Source organism: Rhinoderma darwinii, chromosome 9 (genome assembly GCF_050947455.1).
Source record: "Rhinoderma darwinii isolate aRhiDar2 chromosome 9, aRhiDar2.hap1, whole genome shotgun sequence".
NCBI lineage: Eukaryota > Metazoa > Chordata > Amphibia > Anura > Rhinodermatidae > Rhinoderma > Rhinoderma darwinii.
Genome location: NC_134695.1, coordinates 52,276,213 through 52,299,591, shown reverse-complemented (window position 1 = coordinate 52,299,591; position 23,379 = coordinate 52,276,213). Strand labels below are relative to the sequence as shown.

The following is a 23,379-nucleotide window of genomic DNA, read 5'->3' as shown; positions in this document are numbered from 1 at the left end:
CATCAAGAGTTTTCCCAAGACAGGAGTCCCTGGCCAGAACACTTGCAATGGTCTGGCCAGGGACTTCATAGTTGAAGCTTGTTACATCACTGTCCATATATGGAGTAGAGCTGCTCTGGGGAGTTTGGGCGACGTATCCCACTGTATGCCTATACAGTGGGATATGTCTTCGCCTTCTATCGGAGGTATACTTCGGGACTCCTCCGGACGTATACCTCAGACGGAAGGAAAAAACATGATGTGAACAGGCCCTCACCACAAATGAAAGGAGATGCAGTCTTTTCTTTATACCTTTCCTTCCTTCTTCCACTTCTGGTTTTGGATCAAATAACTGCATCAAAATTTCAGTGGGTAAACAAATGCCAAAATGGTGTCGTTGTGGCATATTTCTGGCTGGAATTTCATCGGGATCTCGTTGCTCCAACTCTATTGAAAAGCGTGGTCAATAGCAGTTTTTAATATAACCGTATAAAAAAAAATACTGTGGTAAAAAGACATCTGCAACCGTCTAGGCACACATTGGTCTATACACCGAACCTGGTGTGATTTGCGCCTTACATCTTTTCTTATAAGAAAACCATTGGTGTCACCCAGGTTTCCTAACATCTCATCTCACAGTTGAGTTTGAATGGAATTCCTCCCCAGCTGCTGGGAAGCCTCAGTCTGCGTAGTATCAGGAAACAATGATCACTCCTCCCTCTAGTAGGAAGGGACAGGGCCGGGCTGGACAGGGCTGACTTTCTATTCTGTATAGTGTTGCAGGGAGAGAGGCTGGAGATTTGCAGAGCTCCAGGCTGCAGCTTGTCAAGAGCTAAGGAAACGCAAGGTAAATGCGATTCATTCTTCTCATCTAGACCATGTATTTATCTGTGGATTACTGTACGCACCCTCCAAAACAAGGCCGGGGGTTCATAACCCACTTATGCAAATGGCAACTTTAGGTAGTGGCAACATGATATACATTGCACACAAGGATGACTTTGTAGCCACTGATGGTGCTACCCTTGACATGCAATGTCCACACCATTCATTCAAGGCCTCTGCTGGAAAACCTGTATCTGATAGATCTGGGAAAAGTATGTATGCCTTTATTATTCATTTCATAAGATGTCTTGATTTTTCCTTCCTGCAGTCTTATATGACGGTGCATTGAGATGATATCAATTGGTGTGAATGACGACAGTATCGGTAATGTTATATTTTAGTAAGACCGGTATTAAAAAATTTGTCAAATTGCCCATAGCAATGTGTATAAATTTGCATTGCACCTTGGATTAAATATATACTTCATTTATAATCAATTCACGAGTGTTGCATTTGTATTTATTGACTGTAAGCTCTTGTGGTTGGCTCTTTTTAGGCCCGTTTATGGGTGTCGGTAAGAATAATCCTTCAAATATTTGTAGAAATTTTAATTCTCTTACAGATATTTCAATAACCAGCGGTAATTCTGTAAAATAGCGGAAATACTAAAGATACTTTGTATATTGCTACCTTGGCAATTTCTTATTGGCCTGCAAACATTTGCTACAGTTTGTTTATTATTTGCATTGTTTATTGATACATTTTAATGGCACTAGAGGACGCGTGCTTTCTAAATAAAATATAATGTTGCAAAATGAAATGCATTACGGGAAATACAATTCGGGGTGAATTGTCTTCTGCAGATTGTTCTCTCGTGTCATTGATCAGTCGTGTTCCTTCTCACAGTAGCGTGCTCTGCAAAGCTCTGACCTTTTACCTACTTTTGGTGAAGCGGCAGTCATGTGGTTCAATAGCAGTTCTGGGGGTTGGGAATGATTACGTAGCCGGAGGGGGTGGGGATAGCTTTACTGCTGGTTGTGCCCTTGACTGAAAAGGAAATTTGTAAAAATGGTATAGACAAGGTTGTGTGCATTTAAAGGATGTGTAGCTCTGCTCGCTACTATCAATGCATGCAATAGTCTGCAGGTCCCGGGCATGGTCCCTATGGGCCTGGAGTTATGATCATGTCTGTATAGCGATCAGGGCCAGATTGTCTTCTGTGCATTGTTGGTACATAGTAGTATTGGTATGGCTTACTGCAAGCTGGTGCAGATCTATTTTAATTTCGCATTGTGGGTCCGGAATGCATCTGTAGGAGTGTGTTCAGACATTGCGGTTGATGTGTAATTGAAGCCGCAGATTAAGACTACATTCACACGAGCGTATCAGATTCACTCGCGTGAATCTGGTCCGTTATGCGTCAGTGTGCTTTGCGAGTGGCATGGCATGATTATCACGCACAGCACACTGACACGTTTTACGTTCGTCTGAATGAGCCCTTACTGCATTTTTTGATGTTTTGTCATTTTTACAGGTGAAACACGTTAACTGAATGTGTTGAATGAACGTTAAATGTGGTTTTAACCGCACCTCAACATCTGAATACATCCTAAGGATTTTCAGCGATGGATTTCATTGCCGAAAATCCGCAGTGTAGCAGCAGAGTGGATGAGGGTTGAACAAATCTCATCGACGCGCTGCCGAAAAATCGTTGAGAAACTGTTAATAAATTGACCTGCGGTGCAGATTTTTAATCCGCAGCATGTCCGTTTATGCTGCGGAATCGCTGTTCTTCTGTTGCGGGTTTCCCCAATTCAATGGGGTGGTAAAAGCGGCAAAAAATAACAAATATGAACACCCTAAGCTTCCCGCAGTGTAAATTCCACCAGACAAACTGCACCGCTAAGTGGTGCGGTTTTTCGGACGGAATATGTTGTGGGTTCTAGGTCAGATATGCTGCGTAGTTTTATGCATCATATCCGATCCGTAGGAACCCGGCCTCAGGTTGGATTCACACATGGCAGATTTGGTTGCAGACATTTCTGAAAATCAGTTTCATCCATCTGAATGTTTTTTTTTTCTGCAGCAGGTGCGTAGATTTTTTTGCAAGTTCCATTCAGATGAATAAGAGTATGTTCCCACACACCGGATACGCTGCAGATTTTATGCAACAGAAAATCTGCAACAGAATTTTTAGGCCTTATTCACACGAACGTTTAATACGTCCGTGTGATGGCCGGTAAAACAGCCGTCACACAGACCTATGTATTTCAAGGGGGCCTATTGTTTTGAGCTTCACGCATCCCTCCATAGACTTTAGTCTAAGGCTGGGTTCACACACACTATTTACGGACGTAATTCTGGCGTTTTAGCCCCGAATTACGTCCGAAATAGCGGCTCCAAAGCGTCAGCAAACATCTGCCCATTCATTAGAATGGGTCTTACGATGTTCTGTTCCGACGGTCATTTTTTTTACGCCCCGCTGTCAAAAGGCGGGGCGTAAAAAAGACGCCCGCGTCAAAGAAATGCCTGTCATTTCTTCAGACGTAAATGGAGCTGTTTTCCATTGACTCCATGGAAAAACAGCTCCATTTACGTCCGTAATGGACGCAGCGAAAAGTGCCTCAACATGCCATGACGGCTGAAATTACGGTGCTGCTTTCTCCTGAAAACAGCCCCGTAATTTCAGCCGTTACGGACGCTGCCGTGTGAACATACCCTAACGCGACCTGCAGAGTACAGCACGGATGCACCTCAGACGTGAAATACTGAAGTTTCGTGTGAATCTAGCCTAAGAAAAACGCTTGTAAATCTCTGACAAAATAGTGCGTTTTTTATCCTGCTCGTATTGCTGCTGAAATACTGCATTTTTTTTCTGTAGCGGCTTTACCTGTGTATTTAATGTTTTTATAGCAAAGTATATGTGCACCTGTGGATTTCTAGCGTTTTTTTCCTGCGTTTCCACTGCTTACACGCTGTAAGAACCGCAACAGATTTATGCTGCCCATTAAAGTCTATGGGCCAAACACGCAGCATCTCCGCACAGAACGTGCAGCATAAAGTGACATGCTGCGGAATTGAAAAACACACCGCAGAACACTTTCCGCAAGACTTCTGTGCGTTTTTTTCCCCCCGCAGTGTGGGCATGAGATTTTCTGAATCTAATTCACTTTGTTGCTACTGTAAATGCTGCGGAATTTCTGCACAGAATTCCGTCGCGGAAAATCCGCAGCGTTTACACTACGTGGGAACCCAGCCTAAGGCCTCATTCACACGGCAGCGTTTCCCGGCCGGGTGCCGGCCGTTCATAAATCGGCCGGCACCTGGCTGCATTAGGAATAATAGACACCTAATGGGGCTACTCACACGACCGATTTTTTGACGGCCGGGAAAACCGGCCGTCAAAAAATAGGACATGCTCTATCTTCGCCCGGGTACCCGGCCGCCCGGCTCCCATAGAGGTCTATGGGGCCGGGTAATACACGGCCATCACCGGGATGTGTCCCGAGTGATGGCCGGGTTTTCCGGAGCTTGCGCTCTATCTCCTCCTCCTCACAGCGCAGAGTGCATGTGAGGAGGAGGAGTTGATGCCATTCTGACGAATTACATCGCTGTACACTGTGTGGCAGGGCCGGGGTGTACAGCAGGTGGAAGGGAGCGCTGCGCTGGCTCCCTTCCCCTGCTTGTTTTAAAAGCACCCTGGCCCGGCGACACTTTCGATGGCGCCGCTAGCAGCTGCAGCTGCTGCTGCGGCTGCTACTACTGTAGCGACGCCACTATAGCAGAGCGGGGAGGTATCTCCCCGCTCTGCTATGTGCTAGCCGCACTTTAGCTCCTTGAAGGAGCGGAATCCCCGTGTTTTCGGGGATTCCGCTCCTGGACAGAGCGCTTGATGTCTCTGTCCATATCTGGGCAGTGACATCAGGGGAAACTCCTGAAGCGGAATCCCCGAACACATGGGGATTCCCCTTCAGGAGTTGCCGCTGATGTCACTGTCCGGATCTGCCCGGCCCGGCACGGATGCAAAACTTAATGCAAACCGGCCGGGCAAAATGGCCGATTTTACCGGCCAACACTCGGGCTCGGGAACGACCCGGTCGTGTGAATCCCGCCTTAAACTTATTTTCAGTCGCAGAAATTTCTGCAACAAAATCTGCCTCAATTGGATATGCCTATTAAAGAGGTGCTATCACCTCTCCTGACAAGTATTTACTAAAACATACGTTTTCCTCATAAAGTAACAATTCTGGAACATATTTTCTCATAACTCTGTGCTGTGCCTTTAATCTCTGTTATTCCTTCTAGAAATTTATGACTAAAATGACAACTGGGTGTTACCATTCCTCTTGTCAAAGGGGCGTGTCTCTACCCAGTCTCACTCTGCCTGCACTGATTGGACATTGTCAGTTTGTGTAGGGACACACCCCCGACTGGTAACACCCAGCTGTCAATTTATTTATAAAGGAATAACCGGAACAGCACAAGGCAGAGTTCTAAGAAAAGATGCTCCAGAATTTGTTATTTTATGGGGAATACAAGTATTTACTAAAACAAATATGTCAGGAGAGATGATAGATCCTCTTTAAGCCTGCCATGCACATAAGAGCGAAGTTCATAAAAATGTATGATTTCAACCATAAGGAACAATCGGGTATAATTTAGCAGCGAACTATCCAGTGACACACCGTCATCTGCTGAAAAACAGTTGGTCATGTTTGAAACTTTTGTACGATTGTCGTTGAGTGTATATGGGTCACTTGGTCGATACATGCACGATCATCCGTGAAAGACAAACCCGCAGGGGAGGAGAGTAGGCATGTATATTTGTCATGGGTGGGCGTTGAACTTCACTTCATTATCATAATGTCACTACTGGAAATACATCGGCTGATGCTCGCCCGATTTGTAATTGAACATATACGGCTACTTAGGACAACTGTAACGATTAATGTCCTCGAAAATGTGTATGTCGGTGCAATGATCGAGCACTGAGACCCCCACCAATCACTAAAACGAAGCGTCAGAAGCGCTCGTCCACTTCATTTCTGTTCGGCTTTCTCTGGAAAGCCGACGTATCGGAGTACGGGCTCATAGACTTTCTATTGAGTCCGTACTCCAATACATTGATTTCCGGAAAACGCCGAACAGACACGAAGCGGCTCAGTGGTTTGCCGCTTCGTTTTAGTGATTGGTGGGGGTCTCAGTGCTCGGATACCCACCAATCTCAACTTCTGACATGTCACTATGACATGTCAGAAGTTTGTCAAACGTTTAGTTACCCTTTAAGCGAATGATCGCCTCAACCCCGCGAAGGGCGTCTGTGATCTTCTAAATAACTGGTAAGCCACGTTGAAAATTTTTAAAAGGGGTTGAACCTGTATGGGTCACTCGTGCGACCATGAACAATCGTTCTAAAAATGACAACCCACAAAGAGTAGAGTAGGAGGGTATATCTCAGGGTTGTCACTTCCCGCCATACGTCCCACAGCAATTTTTTTTGTCCCATCAGACATGTATGCACACAATGCACGACTATATTGGTCAAGATCATCTAAAATATGTATGGAGACATTGGCTTAACAAAAATTAGCTAGACAAACGATCGTTTAAACATCGCCTTTATGCTGTCTAATGTGTGTGGCTATCGTCTCAATATTTACTCAAACGGATATTCGTATTACCGATTGCCGATACAACCGCTGTAAGCCGCCCTTCTGCGATTAGACATGCATTGTATATGAAACCTAATCGGCTAGATAATTATTCTGAATTCCCTGTTTTGGTCGCTTAATTTAACACCTGTCATGACAACAAACGATAACTTTTATATTCTCAACACGAGTAAGAAACTTTTTATCGCTAGTCGTTCAGGCGCTTCACCTATTTAAATTATGAAATTGTCATGCACGCTTGCTAATAAAGGTGACCATGCACATTAGATTATTGTTGAACAAACCTGCTGATTTTGTCAGGATCGGCCAACCATCTACTGTGTATGGGGTCCTCCCGACTCTCTCTCTCAACTGCAAATGTCAAGGAGAGAAGGGTCAGGCAGTTGGATTTCCAACATGCCTGATCCTTTTTGCTCACGGTGGAGATAAGCAGCTGCCTGAGGTATTTGGCAGCGACTAACTCTCCTCTCCCCATTCAGAAAACCTGCACGCTCAGCTGATGATCAGGATTCATATCTGTTGTGTGAACGAACAAGATATCTTGTACGGCCAGCCTAAAGGCCCTTTTACACTGGCCAATTATCGGGCAAACAAGCGTTAACGGGATACACGTTCCCGATAATTGTCCTGTGCAAACGCTCGTTCATCAGCTGATTGTAGAGTTTTAAATGTGCAAAATATTATCATTGTTGACACGGCCTGTCGACATGATACAAATGTATCGGAGTAACAAGCGCTCGTCCCTATACTAGCTCCTTGTGAAAGAAGCAAACGAGCGCCGATCAACGAGCTGGCTCGTTGATCGCGCTCGTTGCACCAGCCAAAATTGGCCGGTGTAAAAGTACCTTTTAGCTTTCGAATCTTGCCAATTTATCTGCTTGTGTAAATGGGCCTTTTAAGCTGACTGTACACACAAGATAAAAGTTGGTCGATCCCGCCGATATTGGTCGACAATCTTGTTTATGGCGTCCTCCCGACTTTCCGGAAATGTAACATGCCAGATGCCTTTTCCATTATTGTTCCCGTGGAAGATAAGCCACAGCCGAAAGTCCAAACCCAATGAGTACATTTATGGTGCAGCTTTTGGCCCATCTTGCTGCATGTGTTATAAATCTGGCACAGACATACACTACTGTGCGCTCCATAGCAACAACTTTGGTGAAATTACTCAAATAGCTAATTCTCATGGTTTAATTATTATAACCTTTGGGCCTTCATGGTATTTAAAGTAGTTGCCTTGTTTTAAAAACCTATTCTCAAGTAGGCTCAATTTACACAGGATGGTCATATCGCGTTGTCAAAATATCGTGGTAAAAAGCGCTGTGTGAATAGCCCCTTAAGGTGCTATTGGGCCGTGAAAAGGCGTGCCGATCAACGGGACAGTTAGTTGATCAGCGCTCGTTTGCTCTTTTCACAACGATCAGTAATGTATGGGGACGGGCGATTGTTTCTACGATCGCTCTTCCCCATACATTTCCATTGTGTCGGTGGCACGTTTCCCTGTTTACACAGGGAGATGTGCTGCCGACAACGATAAAGTTTAATACTGCATAAACTAGCAGATCAACCGATGAATGAGCGCTTACTCGTTCATCGGCTGATCGCTGGCCTGTTTGCACGCTTCTTTGCCCGATCATTGGCCTGTGTAATATGGCCCTTACCCTATTACCAAATTTTGACAGTGGAGTCTCCTGTACAGCAGAGGGCAACTTGATCGGAAAGACCTGTCCCATCCATTCACGTCCATTCATGGTGTGAATAGGAATTTTAACACTGAGCTAATAGGTGAGAAACTATGCTATTGATTCCGTCAAAACAACGGAACCCTCTCTTTAGCAAGGAAGCTGATGTTTGTTTGCCTTTCCGTTGAGGGGTTACCTGATGGGCACCACAGACGGAACCCCACAACGGAAGGGCAGCGGTAACGGAAGGTTTTTTTTTTTTTTTTAATGCTTATTTTTATTTTTTATTTTTTTTTTTTCATTTTGTATGCCTTGAAATTCCATCTTGGTATATGAATAATAAATAAATATTTCACAATAATCTCTCGGTGTCGGTGTTTATATCTACAATACGCTCTGCAGTCTTTATGGTAAACCCACAGGTCTGAACAAGAGGACGCGCGGGAAATATACTATTATGTAATGATTCCTTTGCAGCAGTGACACAATGACACTTCAGCAGTTGTCTTACCCACTGCAATAAAAATGTGTCCCCGCCCATAGGCCAAAAACTTGCTGTCTATAGGAACCAATCAAAATATTTTTTTATGAGTTTATAACCTGCAATAAAAAAAAGATGTGATTAGTTGGAATTATCAACGCCACCACCTGCTTGCACTGTTTATTATGCATCATACCCATATATGCAGACCTGGCCTGGGCAACAATGAACTGTGGCACCACCATCCCGATATATACATGTTTCCTACTCTCCTGAAGTCTCTCAAAATTAAAGGAGACTTCCTGTACTCCCAGTTTAGCATGCTTCTGCATAGGCGGGGATCTAGAAAACTGACAGGAGCAGGCAAAATTGAAACCCCTTAGGCTTCGTTCACATCTGTGTCAGGACTCTGTTCTGGCGTTTCGTCTGAGCTTTCTGTCAGAACGGAGCCCTGACTGAAACCAACCGAAACCATAGGTTTCCGTTTGCATCTCCTGATTTCAATGGTGACGGATCCAGTGCAAATGGTTTCAGTTTGTCTCAGTTGTGCAAGGGTTCCATAGTTTTGATGGAATGAATAGCGTAGTCATTTTTAGCCTCTGACAAGGCTAAAGTAATAGATCACAGAAGGCAGATGTGGAGGCCTTCAATAGGCCTCCGACTGCAACGGAAACCAATCGGCTGCACCCTTGTCGCTGGGGTGCCAATCGGGAAATAGGGAGCCTCCGTTTAGCCTCTGTGGCCGGGATTAATGTTACAGTATTTCTGATCCTGGGTGTTAGCTTGGATGTTGCCAATGGGTTAATACACTAGAGGTAAAGAGGAAACTTGTAGCCCCTTTAGCCAGCTTGCAAAATCTGGCCCCACCTATCATGTAAAATGTTTTACTCTGGTGTCTTATGTGGCAGAAGGGCATTTGGCCCCCCCAGACACCTGGGCTTGGGGCGTCTGCTACCTCTGCACATCTATAGCTATGTGCCTGACTAGAGGATAACATAAATTTCTAGGCAAAAGACTAATGGGTCCCAACCTTATGGAAGTGGTAAAGAATCTGTGTGGCCACAGGAGGAGGCCGCCTATACTTGAGACATAGTCGTCTAATTCTTGTAAATAGAAAGCTGATTGCATAGTAAACAAATAAAAAACATTGGCAGCCGTGTTCTTAGATAATGGTAGTATTATTTATCTGGTAGTACGACAGTTCCTGTCATTATGGCATTTTATTGGGTCCATTGATCTATAATGTCCTTATCTATGTATACAGAGCAATGTTCCTTTGCTCAATTACAATTATTAGCACATGAATGGAGTTTGGGCAGAGTTGTAAAATAAAGTAATTCGGGGCGTGAATCTGGTATTTGCTAAACTTGTGTCCTTGGATCATCTCATCACATCAGCAACTTTAGTGGCTCTATTCACAGGACCGGGTCCGAGTGTCAGCCGATTAAAAACAGCCGTTTTGCATGCACTCTCGTTCCATTCCGTCCCATGTTTCCGTTTTTAACGCCCGATTTTGACCCGTTTTGCATCCGTTTTAAAAACGGATGAATTTCATTTGTAAATGTTTTGCCACACACTTCCCTCTCTAGATAATGCCACACACCGCCCTCTGTAGATACTGCCACAGCACCGTGTAGGTAGTGCCACACAACCCCCCCCCCCCTTGTAGGTAGTGCCACACAGCCGTCCTTGTAGGTAGTGCCACACAGCCTCCTCGTAGGTAATGCCAGACAGCCCCCCCATAGATGGCACCCCACCCCCTATCTTGCTGTAGATAGCGCCACCATTCCAGGAGAAGTCCCTGACTTCACTGTCCATATATGGACAGTGAAGTCAGGGACTTCTCCTGGAGGGAAAACACCGGCCACAGCGCCGGGGATTCCGCTTCAGAAGTCCCTGACGGCACTGTGTCCATATATGGACACAGTGAAGTCAGGGACTTCTCATGGAGCGGAATCCCCGGCCACAGGATTCCGCTCCCACAGGGAGTAAAATAAATACCCTCATCCTCCTCCTCCTCACATGCACTTCGCACTATGGGGAGGAGAGAGGGAGCGACAGAAGACTCGGCCGTCACTCGGAACACATTCCAGTGATGGCCGTCAATTACTCTGCCCCATAGACTTCTATGGGGGCCGGGAGAACGGCCGAAATTTAGGGCATGTCCCATTTTTTTTTACAGCCAGCTTTCCCGGGCAGCCTCCTGTGCGATCCACACCCATCTCTAGAACTGGCTAATCCCTGTTCTAGATTTTTGTGCTCACGCTGCCTCCCAGCCACTTCCTGATTACATGGTTGGAAGTTACGGAAACCACGTAACTCGCTGAGCTACGCTGTTTCCGTAACTCCCATAGTGGTGAATGGCAGTTACGGAAGCAGCGTAGCATGTGAACAGGGCCTTATCAATCACATCTAAGTTCATAACTGATCGATAACATGTGGATCTTGCGTGTCAGAGACACGCAGGACCCGCTGTCACTGAACCAGTCAGTCCCGCTGACGGATAGAGGTTTCAGCACAAGATACAGTTGCTCTGTATATAGGATACAAAGCAGCTGTATTTCAAAAAGTAAAAATCATTTTTATAAAGTAATTACAAAGTTGCACCAAACACACTGACATTTTTCATTAATAAAATTCAAAGGTGTACAAGGCCTTTAACATAATAAACCACAGGAGCTTCAAACGTAATAGGCCCTACCATGTAGTGTTTAGGACTCTATTCCAGAGGTTCTGCAATCTGTACCCTCTACAGTGTTCGAGCATCATAGGATAGGGCACCACTTATTCATAAATATGGAGTACTTTCATAGGGATCTATAAATGTTTTTCCCAGAGAAATTACTTCTAGATGGAATGTGTCTATAGGTCCTTGTGTAGAGAGCTACATCAAAGTGTATGGAGGCCACTAAACCAAATTGATGTGTAGGATTCCCTTTCCCAAAGAAGATCATGAAGAATAATAGTGCCATACTGTGCCTTCATAATACTTCAATACCGTGCCACATAATAGTGCCAGTGAATACATCATAATAGTGCTATATAGTGGCCACTGAATACCACTATATAGTGCCTAAAAAATTACTGTAATTGTGTCTAATGGTAATGGCCATATACAGTGGGAATGTGGAGGTAGCAGCCTCCTAAATAGTGGATCCAACTGCCCCTTTTATTCCATGCAATAAACTGGCCCTACTTATATATGTATCCTTGTCCAATGAATTACCCATGTTTAATGTCCTTTTTGTCCATCTATGTATCCAGGAACATCTGTACAGCCAGTCTATTGGAAACTGCGTACACGAGTCTATGAGCACGGTTGGCCCAAAGACTGGGGACAATATCATATTCTTTTTATGTGGCATCAATGGAACCTGATAAGTGCTGGATTATGAGATATTCTGGGTCATTGGACTGTTAGGCTTTGTTCACATCTGCGTTGGAGTCTCTGCTGGGGGCCTCCATCACAGATCCGGTAGGGATTACCAGAGACAATAGTGCAGCAGCTGCGCAATTGTGTCCGATAAAATCACTGACATGCCGACGGAACCCATTGGAGTCCATGTGTTCCGTCGGCCACCGGTGGTGTCCGTTGCTCAATGGAACCGTTGGTTCCGTTATTCCCTTGTTCTGCTCCTCTGACAAAGCAAAACAACCGATGGTCACAACGCAGGTGTGAACGAAGCCTTATAGAGAATAAGTACTCGCCCATAAGGGTAGAGGACCTTCAGGAATGTAGCTTCAAACAAAAAAAGTTACCACACCTGACCAATATAGGAGTTTCCTAAATCATTTTCTCTGCTCAGTCATCGTGTGAAATCCCATTTTGTATTGAAACTCTGAGCTGGAAACAAATGCCAGATTTTCAAAAGCCGGTTTAAAAAAATTATATTTTATTAGGAAAGATGGAAAGGAAACTAGTTGAACTGAGTGCAGGACGTTTGGAATATTTGTTCTGCACTTATTTGGTCTTATAGAGCAGGGACCACTCCTTTTTTGTTTTCATCCATAGTGTCCATGGACAAGCTACGTGTAAAAACCCAATTACATGGAAACTTATGCGGTTTCCAAAAAATCGCTCCGTGCACGCCACTGTGGAGAACCCCTTTAATACTCAGTGAATGTTTTGCTCATCATCGTGTAAGTCATGATATTCAGACTCCCATCCAATATGTTTATCTACTGAAGGTCTGTGGTCAGAGCACTTCAGTATTTTTTTTCATCGTACAGAGTAACCGTATTTGGAAAGTTCGTCTGTGGTTCTCAGGGTATTTTAGTTGACTAAATATAGGCCTTCATCTGCCTGTAATTGGCTGAGCTATTTAAAGACATTACTTATCTTTTTTTGTTTTTTGCTTTTTTCTTTATAGTTTTTTCTCATATTAGATAATTTTTTAAAAAAAACAGTAAAAACAATGTTCGCACAGTTTACGTTTCTATAAATGATACTCTGATGATATAACTAATAAGAGGGTTTATAGTTATTTTAGAAATGCATTAAAATACTTAAAGTCTTAGGCGTCATTGTTATATCTTAATCCTAATAGACGTTGGAAGTTCAATTGGTGCGTTAATCTCCTCGGCAGAAATGTAATATCAGAGAGGGCACGTAGTTGTACATGGTTGTGCAGACAAATCCATCGAGAGGGACACAAGGCCTGGTTTATATTTCTGTAAATCATTCTGTACAGACTGCATTTCATTGTATATATTAATCTAGATAAAACTCGCATAACTCCCTGGTTGTATAGATCTTGCAGGTTCTCCCTAGCTGCTTCCCATAGAACCAAATTTTTCATTGTGTGGTAGATTTACCCTATGGGGTACTTGCCACAAGTTTGATGGCTACAGTACATGTGGCAGCGCGGCGTCGCACGATGGCGGCGGCAGCACGGTGTGGCAGTAGAGCGGCAGCACAGTGTCGTGCGACAGCCTTTGACAAATTATTTTCAAAATCATGACTGATCGTAACCATGGCGGTACTTGGTTCAAAATGTCTTTGACTCGGGGGTGCTTGGCCTAGAAACATTGGGAATTACTGGTGTATTACATGGTCCTTTGATTGTGTAGGGCAGCATGGTTCGTGCTGAAGTCCATGTTTGAATCGGACAAAAGGCAAAATCTGCATGGAGTTTGTATCTTCTCCCCATGTTTGCATGGGATTCCTCTGGGTACTCTAGTTTCCTCCCACACACCAAAAACCTAAAGATAGGAAATTTAAATTGTGAGGATAGTAAGTGATGACTATTTCTGGACAGCGCTGCGTAATATGTTGGCGCTATATAAGTAACAAAAACAAATATAGTGAGTTCTTATGTCATTGCATATAAAACGGGATGTAAAACTTGATGCTCAGGCTTTCCAAATGTAGATCATCTTTACAGTCCTCCAATATTTTATTTTTTATTTTTTTCAGGGGCATAGTAAAGATGGCAGAAGCTCATCAGGCTGTAGCATTCCAGTTTACAGTAACTCCAGATGGAATTGACCTACGATTAAGCCATGAAGCTCTGCGCCAGATCTATCTCTCTGGCCTCCACTCCTGGAAGAAGAAGTTCATTCGATTTAAGGTAACATAAAAGCAATTATTTAGGTTCCGCACCTTGACGTTTGTCTGCTTACAGGGGATGACCATATGTTATTGAGTCAGACTAGTGGTGATCTTCAGATTGAGGGGATCCTGATGTCTGTCTTTAGTGGAGGTGGCTGTTCACGCACTTTTACCTCTCTATTGAAATGAATGAGATCCTAAAACTGACCAGTATGGGCACAGTTTTACTTCTCTGATTTTATTCAGTTTTTAATGTGTTTAATAATGTTTTTTCAACAGAATGGAATCCTCACCGGCGTCTTCCCATCAAGCCCTTCTAGCTGGTTAGTCGTAGTGGTTGGTGTGACTTCAGCATCAATGTACACCAAAGTGGATCCGTCATTTGGTTTGATAGACAAAATAGACCAGGCACTTGCTACGACGTAAGTTTTGTTTGTTTGAATTTTACGTGATTCTGAAGCCACGTGTTGAAATTTTATCCACCATGTCATAGAGACTATACAGGGACCCAGAGGTTTGTATGTCAGCGTCAGATTATTGAGGGTATACACTGTGCTAGCGTTACTACTTGCAATTGAAGTGAGCTCTAATGGAGTTTGACTGGATGAGCTGCAGTACCGGGCACGGCTGCCCGTACGGACACGCCAATGTGCCCCATGTAAACAATGATGGGGTCTTGCGAGTGCCGCGTTTCCTTGATTGTTCTGATCGGCGGAAGCAAGAGGTCAGACTCCCACCGCTTTAAGCATTGATGGCCTATCCTAAGCATAGACCAAGAGAACCCCTTTAAAATGGGTGTTCCCTTTTGTGGAGCTTTAGTAGATCCTGCTGTAAATACTTAAAGCTATTGTTCAACTATTCTCACTTCTTCCAACTCACAAATTCTAAATAGCACCAAGGACTTGGTGACAAGACCCTACTGGTCTCCGTGAGCTCTGTACTGCCTAGTGTAATGCGTGCATGGAGTGAACAGCCAAGCATTTTTTCCCCATCTTCCTTTTTTAGGAAACCCTATTGTGCTTGCTAGGGATATGCCCGTGAGCCCCTGGTGGTATAGGAAAGTTCTTCAACCAGTAATTTTATTTTTTGGGGTACATTTGTATACCTCCTTGTACTGTTGTTTTTGCAGTGCTGGGGTCCTAGGTAAAGTCTGACCAATGATAACTACTGTGTATGATCTCCCAGCGCTTGTGTTGGTTTTCAGCCTCTTCCCACACTCCCAAAAATGTTAGCTTTAGCAGCATATAATAGTTTTATTGTTTGTTGTATATACATACAGCATGTGCCAGGTTTTGCTGGGTAATACAACATCAAACGGTTGCAATACCAGTAGTCAAATTACCATTGTAAAGGTTAGAGATCCTTTGAAAATATTTGGAGCGAGCTGTTCAAAAATAGTTTTAAAATATATTTTATATTTTTGTTGTTCCCAATTTGATAAACTATAGCAGGGTTACTCCACTATTTTTAGCAAAGTTTCACTTACCAGGGTCTGCCAAAAGTTGAAGGTCCGAACTGAACGCCAGTAGTAAAGATTTTGTCTTGCAAACCTTGTCGAATTATTCATATCCAGATATATTGTTTATTAGTGGGAAAACCGCCATCTCTTATTTCGCCAGCCCTTTGAAATTAGGTACAAAGGGGATGACTGCCATTTGGATAGATTGATACAATGTCTCATCTGGGATCCAAATGCGGTATCTGTTTTTCACCAGATTCATAGTGGAGAACGCAGATTCACAAGTATATGTAGAACCAAAAAGTTGCACGGCCGCACTTCCAGTTTCGTCTCGACACCAGCATAATATAGATAGTAGGGGTCCAAACAACTGGTGTTCGCATTCGGACTGTGGTCTGCTAGTTGAGTAAACCTGGACTATAGATTCTCAGATGGTTTTGTGCTGGGAATGATTTCAGAAATGTTGAATTTATTTGGCTGGATGATTAAAATTTCACTTAGTATACTTTCTCAATTATGCAGTCATGTAATTGTGTTCTCCATTCCAACAGTGGCTACATGACCAGCCAGACTCAGAAGATTGTCAGTGGTGTCATTTTTGGCACAGGCCTATGGGTGTCACTAATTGCAGCAATGCGCTACTCCCTAAAAAAGCTTCTATCATATCATGGATGGATGTTTGAAGAGCATGGAAATCTTTCCAAGTCTACAAGGGTATGGATGGTGAGTAACCTTGAACTATAGAAGTAATTATTCATCCTTGTGGACAGATTGTAGAGACTTTATCTGCTGTTCAAGGTTTATTCCCTAAAAAATATTTCAATCATTTTATCTCTTGACACGTTGTTCAGACTTGTTTGAAGATGAAATTGGTGGAGCCCGGAAACTAGAACCCAACAATGTCCTCAATGAATTGGTCCTGATGATCATTCGTAGAAAAAAAGATGGCTGTATGTGTCGGCTTCCATTGATTTCAATGGCGAGGTGGCTATGCATGCACTGTTGTTACCCACCAGAAACCAAGCCCTGGGACCTGCAGACTTTGGACATTGGTGGTAGTTCTACACCCCAGATTTCTGCAAATATTGTGATGATCTGATTGATATGCCAGAAGGTCCTGTTTTATTCTCCTGTAGGTTTGTTTTTGATATATAACAATTAATACGAACAGGGTTATCAATATATTAATAATTTTGGGGTTTCGTTTTTGTGGGTTTTTGTTTTTTTAACAAAACCAGCCGTAGGTTAGTTGTTAAGTGTTGAATAAAAAATGTTTCAGCCAGCGATTGGTGGTAGTATATTATCAGGTTTATACAAAATATAATATTTGAATGTTTCCAGGTCAATCTTGGAAATTTGTTATTTTGATATTTGACTTGCAAATCTGAGTTATAGGACAGCTGAAGTGGTTAAACACATTGATGTATGATTTGGAAAGAAAATGAGAAGATTGACAAAAAAGAACATTTCCCTCTAAATTAAGAAAGTCATCCTGGCTTGAGTTGTCTTTTACTGTAAAATGCCAGTTTTTAGCTAGATCTGTTATTGAGAAAACTGGGTGACCACCAATATAGCCCTCGTGTAACACCCAGCTTTCATGGATTCCTGAATTTGCAATCTTGCCGAATATACAGTGATATGTGAGTGAGAATCTATCACTGCATAAATAGGCCCATTTGGTGGGGCATTTTGATCACCACCGAGCTGTCCCAAAAACATATATTTTAAAGCAATGTCACATGGTCCACGAGAGCACCAGATCTGGTGGGCACGGGCTCTGACACAACAGTGGGTGCTAATGCAACAGGGACCCAACGGTCCAGCAGAAGACTACCCCATTTGGAGATAAGTTTGGAGCCAATCACTTGCCACCGGGGCATATTTCATATAGGTTAGTACACAAATTACCCTTTAAACCCTATAAATATTACGTGTGTCTATGTGCGCAATAACAAAGTTAAAGATGCAATTAAAAGTAGACTTGCACATGCTCTATATAGGTGGAGGGACACTCCTTAATCTCCTTTGGTGGACCCAAGGAGTCCCCGACACTGCTTTTAATACATTTTCTCAATAAAATCTGAGGTGACTGCTGGTGAAAGTTGACACTTTGGTACTAAGGGAATATTCAACTTGTGCATTTGAGTTAATAAGTTTATGTACTTTGGTTTCCAGGGAATGGTGAAATTGTTCTCTGGCCGAAAGCCTATGCTTTACAGCTTCCAAACTTCCCTTCCTCGTCTACCTGTGCCCGCTGTTAAGGACACGGTCAAAAGGGTAAGTTTTTGTTTTTATTTCAATAAATAAGTTCTTATCTATTTTTATAGTATGTTCAATATCAACAAAAGGTCACATCTTAAGTTTGCTGTACACGTTGCCCAGTGAAGCTGCAGAGTTTATATTATTGGCTAAATGTAATTGTTTCAGACTTTCAATCAGACCTGTGGTAAAGTTACGTCAGCGCTTTTCCGGCAGCTGAGAAAAAAGGTTCCTTCCTTAGTTTTTGTTGGAGTGATGCACACTAAAAATTAACTTCACCCTTCTATCTTCTGAAAGTGTTTTTCCTTTATATAGTGATGGTACCATCTTATTAAAATGTCATTGAAGTCAATAGCTCAAAAATCCCTATTATCCAATATGATAGAATTGTCCTCAGAGTGGACCTAATGCCTTATACCATGTGCACGGAGGCTGCACAGCTCCCTAGTACAGAGATGTATGGCTGCTATACGGGCTCTGTCGTGTTTGTATGTATGGAGCTATCCTCTCCTGGGAGCAATGCTTCTAGTAGAGAATACCTCTGTATGTATGGAATGCGATGGAGCATGCAATGAATATTTTTCGGACAATTCGTACAGAATCCGACAGACAAAAAACCCTGATTGCCTCCGTATGAAATCTGAGGCATACAGCGGTATAGTAGAGTCCCTATGCATCTCTATGGGAGCCCTTTTTAACCCTTTTTTAGCCCTTTCATTCAAAACAGTCATAATACGGCTAAGTGCATTGGCCATTGATTTTAGTAATCTATAGACCAAGTATTGTAGATTACCACATGTCACTCTGAGTATTGATGCTAAAACATGTCACCAATGATATAGTAAGGCTATAAAACTATATTACAAACCCTATCTGGATTTCTTTGCAGCCTCCGGTTTGGCCACCATTTCTTTCCTCCAGTGTAGCAATGTTGGATCATACCCTTTCAACTAAATAAATGACTCTGCTGGTTAGAACTGTTTATATCCCGTAAAGTCGAAGGATTTGGAAATAATCTGCCCCTGTAGATTGAAGGTCAAGTGTCAGGATAAATCCGGTTTAGCTACGTAGCGAAAAACCCATATGACTCTAAAAATAAGGGGGTCTAGGTGACAATGCATATTATGAACAAAGTCTGAAAGGGTCATATGTTGCTCTTTTAGGAACATGTGGAGAGCTGGTAAGTGTTGTAACTTTATAGGTGATGCTCCTAATACTCTGCACAGCTTCTAACACGCTGGGTTTTTATATGTCCTGCTTTCATAGACCTTTATTTTATATGGTGTGTAAAGTTTTGAGTATTGGCTTGTGGCTTCTAGGCAGAAGTATATTCTGATGCACTGTTTCCAGTAGGTATTATCCTTCCAGATTATTCTCTTATTCATGTCTGATTCAGACGACGGAGTATATCAATGTCATGTATAGATTTTCTGTGCACACGTCTACCTTACCCTCAGCTTGACATGGGCTTCTCAAGCCCAGTAGGCCCGAGCGTCGTCCCGGGTTTGCCTGGTGCTGTACTTGTACACATTCCTCCCCCTACCTGGAAAACCAACCTTACAGAATGTTTAAGCAGACATGTACACTTGCAAGTAGCAATCCTCATGGCAGAGCCATAGCTATAGGGAGTTTTGTCTGTGTTTTTGCTGCTTTTTATAAAGCTTATATACTACACAGTCGAGTCACATTATTATGACCACCTCCAACTTTCGACATTGGCAGTGCGTAGCCCATGAAGGAAGTGATTTGTCGTGGTCTGGCTTGGTGGGTATATAAGGTGTGCGATAGACTGTCTGAACACATCACTCGTTGTTGCCATGGGTAAAAGGGTGATTTATCAGAGTTGTAATAAGGGATGATTATTGGCTTTTGGGCCAAGGGTGGCGGTATTTCTCAAACAGCGCAGTTTGTGAACTGTTCATATCCTGCTGTGGTGAAAGTCTATCGTGACTGGACAAATGGCAGCATTGGGAATAACCGATGTGCCAACTGCGGAGCGCCACGTGCTATTGATGTGAGAGGTGTACATCGGCTACGAAGGTGCGCGAGGGCCGAACTACAGTGGAGCAGCTCACCGTGAAAATCAACCAGGGGGCTACCAGATGTGTCTCTAAAACAACAGTTCAACGAACCCTACTGCGTATGGGGCTCCGATGTAGATGGATGGTCATTGCTCCTAAGCTAACAAAGGTTTATCGGAAAAAAAGGCTTCAATTTGCACGGCAGTATTGGAATTAGACCACCGATGATTGGCAAAGGGTTGCCTTCTCCAATGAGTCATGTTTTCTGCTTCATCGAACGGATGGACGTTGGTGTGTCAGGCGAGAAACATCTGACAACAAACACCCTCTCAACCATTGCTGGAAGAACACTAGCCGGTGGCGGCAGCGTTATGGTCTGGGGATTTTTTTTCATGGCATTCTCTGGGCCCACGCATCCATGTGGAAGGCTCTGAACCGATTTGGGTATGAATCCATTGTTACGGATCACGTCCACCCATACATGCTGTTTGTCTTCCCTGGGACTGATGTAAGCTTCCAGCAAGACAATGCGACGTGTTACACGGCTCGAAACCTTTGGCAACCTACCAGCACCTTATTCAGTCACTCCCAGCCCGTCTAGCTGCCGTCCGTGCTGCACGCGGCAGTTACTCTGGATATTCGTGTATAAGTCCACTACAAGGCTGCGTGCATTTATCATCTGCTTTTCTCTTAATACTCCAGGGAAATGCATGCTAAAAAAAGATATTAACTAGTGAAATAACATTCAGCTCTGTTACATCTGTGTATAGGCTTGCTTTTAAGTGTGCTATACTAGACTCCATTGTAAGCCCCTTCTGAATAACTTGCATTAGCACCATGTGATTGGGCCGTTAATTTCTTTGGCTTTCCTGACAACGCTTTGTGGCAGTGTAGCTTGTGGTTTTTTAATGTTCTTGTTGCATTGGACTCATACAGTCGATGGTCATGGGGATTTGACTATTTACAACATTGGATGGCACATGAATATGCTTAAACCTAATATCTATGGGGCCAGGCAGGACCTTGGGCTGGGATCTGAGGAACTTTGATCAGACAAGGTAGAGTCCTCTTGTAGATAAGTGTGGCCAGAGGAATAGAATGACCTATACAAGCAGAATTATGTAGCAAATATTAACCTTTATCCTTTTATCTGTCTAGTACTTGGAATCTGTTAAACCACTGATGGACGAGGAACAGTATAAGAGAATGGAAGGTCTTGCCAAAGATTTTGCCATCAACCTGGGACCAAGACTTCAGTGGTACTTGAAACTAAAATCGTGGTGGGCCACAAACTATGTAAGTGTCATGTTCAGTCGAGATTTTCATAGGACCATCCTGTCAACTGGACCACGGTGTATGCTACTTTCTGTAATTTTCGGGGTGTTCTGGGTGGGGCTGGGCTTCAAATGTCTGTGATTTGGGATTCAAATGTTGGGAAGTATGCTTAGTGCATTGATAATGTTCCCACAGGTGTGGAACCCCTTCGGCAACACAGCCACACGCGTGGGATTACTTGAAAACTACAGCCTCATGCTTACTAAATACATTTGGTATGCTGCTTTTGAGGGTATGCCATTGGGCCGGCTCTACACTCCCCCCTAATTTTGAACAACACTTAAGGTGCCCATACACATTAGATGTACGTTGGCCGAACCCGCTGATATTATGTGTAAGTGGGTGTACCGACTCTCCCCAATGGGGGGAAAGAAGGATCGGGCATTTTGGTTTTCAACATGTCTGATGCTTTGTTTTCACAGGAGATATTATTGTCCTCTTCCCATCTTAAAACACATACGTGCTCAACTAAGCGTGCGTGTATATGGGGAGTCGGGCGGTATCTAAGGAGTATGCCACCTTTAGTCTACAATGGTTACTACAAGTAATAAATATGATGCAGTTCAAGACTTACCACTGAAAGTTGGCATGAATACAAACAGGGGTGCCTCATGTTGAAAACTATGTTGCTATAATGAGTAAATCAGCTACTTTAATTACCAACTTAACCAGAAGATTTAATTTGTTTGTATACTGCGTTACTTTATTGCTGCTGGTTGCACAAACACCGCTCATGTGGGTTGAATAAAATGTCGGTTTTGTCACTCTAAAACACTGCCCTCATTGTTTGACTATTGCTTATATTTAGCTGTGCTGCTAAGAAAATGTAGTGTAGAATTTAGTTTGACTGGAAACCAAGCCATCCAGTTGGTTCTGGATTGACGGACAAGAAGGGTAAAATTACCTTTTAAGGGCTAATTCACACGACTGATTTTGTATAGCGGGTCCAGCTGCACAATCCACCGCGGAACTATTCTGGTCGACGGCAGGAAGATTCCTCCTTCCCATTGACATCAATGGGAGGTTTGGGCAGAATCCGCCTGAAGATTGAGCAGGACACTTCTTTTTCCCGCTAGCTGAAATAATCAGCTAGCGGGAAAAAGTGTCCGACTCCAATTGAAGTGAATGGGAGACAGAATTTTGAAGCGGCTTCCGCCTGAAAATTCCTCCGTGAACATACCCTAGGAGTTAAAGGGGTTGTCCCATCTGAACAACTCCATTAGAAATTGAGGGCTTGCTGATGACCTGCTGATCACCATGGGTGACCCCTGATGATCAGCTGTATTAACCAGGGTAGCTGGTGGGCAGTCACACACTTCTGCTGCAAGAGGCTCCCAGCTCTGGCTAATGGAAATCGAAATCTGAACAGGGGACCCTCTTCTATGACATCTATATACTCCTAGAAAGACAAATGGGGTTAAGATTCTTCAGGGTGAATTGGGGTTCCCATATTAAAGTAGGGAATCAGCCCAAGTTAGTGGATGGTGCGTGGTGATATTAACCTACACCAGAAGGGGACCCCATTATGGTATTTGTAAAGGATTTTCCTCTCTGTATGCACCTGCCTAAGTGGATGGCGTAATTTGCCATCATATATTTTATTCTTTATTTTTTTAATTCTCAATATTGTGACTGTCTACACATTGTTCTAAAATTGCTGGAGCTGTCAGTATTAAAAATGAAAAATATATCCCAGTAATAAATATGGCGCATGTTTCGAACTCCAATGTGTCCAAAGTTAAATATGCTGCTATCGTTCACGGAGTTAGTTAACTGTTGAAATTTTGTGTTTTCAGGTCAGTGACTGGTGGGAAGAATACATCTACCTCAGAGGCCGTGGGCCGATCATGGTGAACAGTAATTACTATGCAATGGTAAGACTACTATGATTTCTTTTCTTTCCAAGCAGAAAGTTAAAAATTACATTTATCCATTTTATAATTTTTTTCTGTGTGGTACGGATCTGAAATGCGGCACCCAGTAATCTATGTGGAAAAATTGTAACATGCCAAATAGCATGCATTGCTTCTAGTGGAGAGTATGACGCCCAGCAAAGGCACTATTTGGCGGCACACAGTGCCTACCGTTTCGTGATAAGGATTCATAGGAGCTCCG

General features: G+C 43.3%; 1 protein-coding gene across 4 annotated transcripts in view; it reads left to right on the top strand.

Annotated features, from left to right (window-relative positions):
- Positions 1 to 674: 674 nt before the first annotated feature.
- CPT1A (carnitine palmitoyltransferase 1A) overlaps positions 675 to 23,379 on the top strand; it is a 54,901-nt gene continuing 32,196 nt past the window's right edge. For 2 of the 4 annotated variants that reach the window (XM_075837699.1, XM_075837697.1), the window contains exons 1-7: positions 687 to 826; positions 14,056 to 14,209; positions 14,470 to 14,612; positions 16,201 to 16,372; positions 17,825 to 17,926; positions 21,088 to 21,225; positions 23,061 to 23,138. In XM_075837699.1, the coding sequence (XP_075693814.1) occupies positions 14,069 to 14,209; positions 14,470 to 14,612; positions 16,201 to 16,372; positions 17,825 to 17,926; positions 21,088 to 21,225; positions 23,061 to 23,138 (774 nt within the window). In that variant the 5' untranslated portion in view covers positions 687 to 826; positions 14,056 to 14,068. Of the gene's footprint in view, positions 827 to 924; positions 1,077 to 14,055; positions 14,210 to 14,469; positions 14,613 to 16,200; positions 16,373 to 17,824; positions 17,927 to 21,087; positions 21,226 to 23,060; positions 23,139 to 23,379 lie in introns of those variants that run through there. The other 2 variants (XM_075837701.1, XM_075837698.1) reach the window with 2 other exon arrangements.